We start from the raw sequence: 7,428 nt of genomic DNA, 5'->3' as shown, positions 1-7,428 counted from the left end.
CTGTATAAGTTATCCAGATTCTAAAAATGATCTGAAAAAGTATTTGGAACAGTTTTAGCAAAAATCTGAGAGCAACTGAGACCTCCACTTTTTTTTTTTTTTTTTTTAAAGCAAAATTTAAACATATTTGTAGTTTTATTGAAATCTAGTCGGCCTTTATATTAATTTGGAAGAATTTCATTAGTTTTTAATTATCAAATATAAATGTAGATTCTAATTTAACTAAATTTCCTCAAGGATTTTACACACAACATCCATAATCATAAAAGAATAGACTGTACACTAAGATCGCCTCCATATTGTGAGTGGCAAAAAGCAATGCAAGCCAGTTCTGTTCTAATTACTAGAAATAAAATGTGCATGGAGCTCACGCCAGGTATTTAAATACATTATTACAATCAAGTAAATTTTAACTCAGAAATTTTCTGCAGATATTGTGGCTTCTTCCTCTCCAAGCGGCTTTTCAGGCCATGTTAGAACAGGGTTTCCTTCTCATTACTGTTCTGCCTGGATCTTCTCAATGTCTTTTGCTTTTGAACATAACCTGCTCTGTGACATAAATATGTCTTCTTCCTGAATAGTTTGGTGGTTGGACATCCAAATTTTGTAAATATGCCCATATAAATGTCTGAACATCTGGAAATGGAACCAAAGGATGAGCCGGAGTCGTCCAGGTTCACAAACAAGCAATGTGTTTGTGGTAAACTTTAGAAAAACCTTAGAAAGACATTGCCATCATTCCCGACTGTTTAAAGTAGTGGTGTCAAAGTCAGTTACATTTGTTCTTAAAGGCCCGGTTGTGCCAGAATTACAAAATTAAGAAATAGCTGTTTGTGTTTCTTAAAACTAAATATTGAACACCTTTTCACACTAATCAGTCCCTTCAGGATTTCATGATTGTTTTTTGTATTTTTTTTTCAATCAAAATCAGATTTTGTGGTGTTAATTTAGAAATATTTGTAAGAAATTTTTACGATATTTGCACTAATGTGTAACAGCCTTTAACTTTACATCAACTACGACTGAGGCAGCAGTCACTAAAACCTAATGTTTCTGGCCAATTTTCAAAAGAATTTGCAGAAAAAATGTGGGGGTTTGTTGATTTTCTATGAATTTTGTGGATTTGTGAAAAACTGGAGGGACTTATTGATGTAACTTGGAGTCCAGAGGACCACATAAAAAGCTACGGCGGGCCAAATTTGACCCTTGGGCCTCGAGTTTGACACATGTGGTTTAAAGAGTTTAATTATAACTGGCCTAAAGCAAAAACAGTAAAGTCTGATCTGATGTCAGAGTAAAGAAAAAAGTTCGTGAAATGGTTTCAAATGAACACCACTGGACACAAAAGCAATTCATTTAAATGAATAAATCTAAAATTCTGGTTTCCAAGCATCTTTCTGTTTCTTTTAAAGGTAAAATTTCCACTCTCAGTCTGGAGGATGCGCTGGCGTTGTGCTTGAGGCGGCTGACGAAGACAACGAAGCGTTTCCATGTCTCTGTCCTTGGCAAAAACAGTAAACTAAAAGCACATGCTCCATTTTTCTCTCTTCAGTTTTTTGTCTGTGCTACCTCACCACATTTCTGCAGTAATGAAATCTTGCTGTGCTTTTAATTGCATTTTTTGAAAAAGGACAAAAACACAATTTGATTTGGAAAACTGTTTTCTCAAGCAGCAGAAAAGGCCTAAAGATCTGAAAGTTGTATCAAATTAGATACCAACGCTACCTTTCATCCTTTTAAATTTTCTCTTAAATTTCCAAATTATTTATTACCAGCCAACACCTATCATTGAAGACACTGCTCTACTCTCACATCTATTTGTTTGAGTGGTTGCTTTCGGTTTTGCAGGCTCGCTTACTTCTGCATGGTAAGCGCAAGTTTGTTGATTGCTGACTTGATCTTGTTCTGGGCGTCCAGGTGGCTCATCCCGTCGGTGTTGACCCCGTCGATTGATGAGATGATGTCGCCCTGGGTCAGGCTGCCGCCTGCTGCCTTACTGCCAGGAGTTATCTGAGAAAGACAAGGTTGAGAAATTACGCATCAGGTAAAATGTTTTGTCTTAACATTACTTAAAATAATTTATAAATTTAGCAAATTCCATATTTCCGTTAAAAACTTTATCCTTGTCTTACGCCCTCTGTTGGAGGGCTTGGGTATTAAAAAGATGCGTTTTGTTTATTTTAGGGTATTTCTAAAAACCACACACTAAATAATTAAACACGAAATGCTTCATGGAAAGATGCATCGAGATATTTTAGGAACAAAAATATATTTTCTGGGTTTGTGCACAAGCTGTTTTAAATCAGTTTCTTGATTTTCTTCATTGTAAATATAGCAGAACTGAAACATGATTACAGTTATAACTTTTATTACACTTGAATTTAATGGGAGAAATATATCTTTATTGGGATTTGACATTTATGTTGAGTCCCATTTTAAATCAGCTGGGCTCACCAAAGTTATGCTTCTATTAGATAAATGCCAGAAAAATGAGAAAACTTTATTACTTTAAGATTCAGAAGCTTACATGTGCTTAGATTGCTACGGCTTAGAACAAGGTGGGTAATGTCAGATGGTGATGTCACTGCACTGTAAGCATCTGATTGGTTAATTTATATTTGCTGTATTTTATGTGGATGTATTGTAAGGCCTCCCATCAAAAAGACTTCATCCTTGCCTGACAAAGTGTGAAAATCAAAAGAAATTAAGATATCAGGAAAAGATTTGTGGATCTCAAAATGCTTAATTCATACTTGGGTACAATTTGCAGCTGATTAAAGGTGCAATACATCTGTTTTAATAATTACATGGAAATATAAACACAGTGGTAATGTCCAGCCACAAAGTGATGGACTCACTGTCCCAGAATGAGTTTTGGTGAAAAATGTCCAAACTCAACCTTAGAGCAAAAGCAAAAGACCTCAAGAAAATACTGGCTAGAACTGGTAAAATGGCATCATAGTACAAAATAAAACAAGTCCTGTACTGACATGGGCTGAACAGAAACTAAGTGAGGAAGAAGCCATAACTCCAATCACAATGTAGAAACCAAATTAAAAAGTACAGGTGTGACAGCACCAAGTTTCAGGGTCTTTTGCTGCATGAGGGACCGGTGCGCTTCACAAAATAGATCCAAATTTCAGGATATCAGCCCGGAAACTAAGAGGACAAATTGGTCTTCAAGTGGAGCACGATCCTGAGAAACAAACACATTAGCGGTTCGGAGCAGCCATCTTTGAAGTCCTGAACTCTATGCCATAGAATGTGTTCAAAGCTACCAAGATGGCCGACAGAGTTGACTGAGTTACACCAGTCCTGCCTGTCAGGAGGAATGGGCCAAAATTCCAGTTAACTACTGGAAGAACCATGGAATTCCCAAAATGTTTGACCCAAATCGCTAAGACTATTTGTTTAAAACAAAAATATCCTATTATTCTGGCTGAAACAACTCTAAATTATTTTGGTAACTGTCCTAAAATTGACCTAAAACACAAAATATTTTGTCTGATCTATGTCAGACTGTATCAATAAAACAGTTGTGTAATGAATTGGATAATTTGTAAAGTTTGGACAAAAAGTTTAAGTGAATTCAGAGCCGTACAGTGTTGGTCTAGACTTACAGTCAACTCGTTAAAGAGTTAAAAATAAGCAATGCTGTTGATGCCTATGGCTTCGTAGTGATTGACTCTGCTTCCGTTGCCCGACACACAAACACCTGCTACTGACATTCATGTAAAAGAGTCTTGTCTGACTTATATTAATATATATATTTATTTTAACCACGTTTTTCTAAAACTAGCCACCTTTTCGCTCAATTTCATGACTATCACATGTCCTTGATCATGCTGTGCAGCATCTGCTTTGATCTTCTTTTTGACCTCCTCTTTCATCCCTCGCTATCGGAGTTTCAGCCATTATGTCCGTGTGGACAGTGACGAACAGGAAAAATGAAAAAAAGACATTAAATAAAGACATTATTCTATATGCACTGGAGCACAAGACAAAGCAGGGTAGATGATAAAACATACTTTACTGTATATTGAATTATTGTGTCTTAAGATCAAATATACTGTGCTTTTTCAAAAGTCAAAATGGATTCCATGGTCACATATTTTAGCTAATTTCAGTAGCTATAATCAGACAATAGAATTGATTTAATTAAAGCTTATATATGAACTCAGGAACATTAGAGTGTAAGATTTAGACATGCCAAATGATATATTTCGATATTAAATCAGCTGTTTGTGCACCGTATTCTGTGCTTTAGCTAACAGTATGTAATGAATCCACTGTCTCTTTCTTTTCTTAGTTCTTGGCAAAAGCAGAAGGAAATCCAACCTCAGCAGAGTTACGTCAAACTGTAACGCCACCCTGAGCTGTCATGTCAAGCCCCAGTGTTTTATGTTATGTTAACCTGCAGGAGTCCATTGCAAACAGGAGGGAGGGACGCGGTGCACGGATAAAATGATTCACTGTTGTAAGGCCAGCGATGAAAACCGTCAAAGCCTGAGATCAGAGGATAAACAAACAGATGTCAGCAGCTGCAGAATGTGGAGACAGGAGAACAGGTGAGCGTCCCACCTTCGTTTTCCCGCTTCCTCCAACCATCTGGCCTGCAGGCGCAGCTCCAGAGGCCGAACATGAAACTGACGAGCAGCGAGGAATTAAGCTTACTAAAGGTAACACAAGCTGTCATTAGCCTCCTTACTTCTTTCCCGCCCCTCCATCCATCTCTCCTCTCGTGCTATTTAAAGCTAATGCTGCTCATACGGCAGCAGACATGCCTAACAGTGACTAAAGTCCTGCTCAGTTGGGCCTCTAATTATACTTTAATCCGAATTTGAGGTTACTGTGGTGTTTTTCTGTTAATGTCGCCACTCAGGGCACCATAATCTGGGGGGTAGCACAGGTAACTGTCAGATTAGCACCAGATTTATTAACTGTTTTATTATTTTATGCTTTGATGTTTTAAAAACTAAACGTATTTCTCTGATTGAAATATTGTATTGTTTTGTAAACAATACAAAGGTGCCTCTTAAAAAATAAATTGTAGATCTAGACAAGTTTTTTTTTTGGTCTGGTTAAATAAAGTTTATTATTATTATTAATGAGTTTTCTATTTGTTTTCTACTCGTCCGTCCAGTTTGGAGAGGTGTTTCTGTGTTGTGCCCAGTGTAAACACCCTGAAAAATGTTCAAATGAAATGCACCTCTGCCTGGCTAATGACTCAAAACTTTCCCAGAAATCAGTTCCCAATTAAAGAGTGCATGTTTCTAATCCTGAAATTCATATAATACATAAAAATAAGCATTGCTTATGTATCTTGTAGTAAACAAGCCTGGTGGGGGTGCATGTAAAGCCTGGTGGCCCGCCAGGCTTATAATACACTGGGAGAAACTCTGTAATGATATATAGGAAAAATATTTTCATACAGTTCAAAATATACATAAAACAAATTAATATTTTTACGGCTCAGTAGTAGAGTCACACGCTGAACGACTGGATAGTTCAGGTAAAAACAAGTCAACCACATACCAAACTCGTTGATAAATCTATTGTACATTGTTGTACAAAAAATGTACAATTTTTGTACATTGTTGAATTAAGACAAAGCGGTATCCTGTAGCAAACTGTACAATTTGTAATTTAGCTTTGGAATAACGGAGCATTCTGAAGTATTTAACAGTAAATATGTGTCATTAATTACATCACGAGAAACTAAATGTTCAAAATCAAGCTTAATTAATCGGTTTTCAGTTGAATGTAAATGCGTATGTACATTTTGTATCATCATTGATTAGGAGAACTAGACAACATATCAAATCATAATCATAAAAATATCAATGTTTACAGTTTCACAGCTTGAGTGCAATAATTGATAGATTATTATATTTCTAGCATCATCCACTTAGGTGGGCCTTCTCTCCCGCTAATGCTAAGACCTGATGTAGCTCTTAGTGGCCAGGGTGCTAATGCTAACAGAGAGTGGTGCAAACGTCCTGATGACGGTAAAGTAAAAGAAGAGTGAGGAAGAGTGGGAGAATTTTATCACCTTTACAATTTTGACCAGTGACATCACATTAGTGATGTCATTGGTCAAATGTGATGCAGCGCTAATTAGTGGTACTTATTATTAAATCTTATGGAGAAGCAGCGTTTACTTTATATGCTCCACTTTAATGGAACAAACTGCAACACAGCTGAAACGCCACCTGCTGAGGGTTGTCTTCCATTAAAGTAACTGAAACATTGATTAATATTTGATCATTTTGATGACTGAATTTGACAAAATGTAACCTTTATTGCTCGTTTCATAAATGGTTGTGTTTTTATGCCTTGTTGCTGAAATGTTCTTTACAAATGAATTTGACTTTTTGCAGAGAAAGTTGGCATCACTTTAAAGCTATTCCTGACTTTTCACAAGTGGTGTTCTATTCTGGAAATCTCTCCTGAGATTACATCGGAGCCTCCCTGTCTTCATCCCATACGGTAACATTACATAATCTGATCGCCAGCTCCTCCTAAATACGCAAATCACACCTTTCTGCACGCGCAACGCACCATAACGCGCATAAATGTGAGCTGTGAAGGATAAAATGAGGGCAAACTTGAAAACTTTGGTCCAGGTTACATACTGGAGAATTTTAAAGGTGGTAGATTTGACCTATTTCCAATTGAACCAATCCTTAGATGCATTTAGACCAATGTGCAAAATGTAGGTTTTATAAGTTAGCAAGTATGATTGGCCAGGTTTTACAGAACATCCAGGATGTTTTGCTACAGTTTAGAGTTAACCACGCCTTACTTGTTGCTTTCTTTTCATTTCCAACTTATTTGCCTCCCTCTTCTTACCCTGGAGATGGTGAGGGGCATGTTGAAGTCCTTTCCTCCCTGTAGCCTGAAGCCATACGGAGCCGGGCCGTTCAGAGTCACTGTGTACGTACTCATCTTCTGCTTAATGTCAGCACTCCTCCTGCTAACGGCTCCTTCTGTCGGCGCACTTTCTCCCCCTTATGCCTCGCTGCTGGTTATCCTTTCTGTCCCGGTCCTCTGTGCCCTGGTGGGTGCTGGCTCCTCCACCGCCCGTTACTGGCTTCACGGCCGTCCCTCCTCGTCTGAGTCCAGTTCTCAGGACAAACGCCACGGGGGGGCGGTGGTGGTGGTGGAGGTGGGTAGGTGGGTGGGTCAGATCCTGTGGACCTCTGAGACACACACACGCACACACACACACACACACAGATAACAGGGTGCAAAGCAAAGCTGAGCCACTCCAGATTAAGAGAGTCTCACCCTGAAACCAAAAACTACCAAGAAACACCAAGTCTGTGCGGACTGGGAGCTTTAAAAGCTACTTTTTAACACTAAATTCAGTTGAAGGAGGATTTCTGGCCAGCAGGGTTGGTGAGGTTGAGGGACACACAGGCTAAG

At 38.2% G+C, this 7,428-nt stretch overlaps 1 protein-coding gene across 2 annotated transcripts in view; it reads right to left on the bottom strand.

The window, feature by feature from the left end:
• The window catches only part of ldb3b (LIM domain binding 3b), a 20,663-nt gene extending 13,518 nt beyond the window's left edge, over positions 1 to 7,145 (bottom strand). The window contains exons 1-2 of one of the 2 annotated variants that reach the window (XM_008437062.3): positions 6,853 to 7,145; positions 1,859 to 2,010 (exon numbers count right to left, since the gene is read on the bottom strand). In XM_008437062.3, the coding sequence (XP_008435284.1) occupies positions 1,859 to 2,010; positions 6,853 to 6,948 (248 nt within the window). In that variant the 5' untranslated portion in view covers positions 6,949 to 7,145. The remainder of the gene's footprint in view (positions 1 to 1,858; positions 2,011 to 6,852) is intronic. The other variant, XM_008437061.3, reaches the window with a different exon arrangement.
• Positions 7,146 to 7,428: the final 283 nt, after the last annotated feature.

The sequence above is a fragment of the Poecilia reticulata genome, chromosome 19 (assembly GCF_904066995.2).
Source record: "Poecilia reticulata chromosome 19, P_reticulata-male-v2, whole genome shotgun sequence".
NCBI classification, from domain to species: Eukaryota; Metazoa; Chordata; class Actinopteri; order Cyprinodontiformes; family Poeciliidae; genus Poecilia; species Poecilia reticulata.
This window is presented reverse-complemented; position numbering and strand designations above follow the sequence as displayed.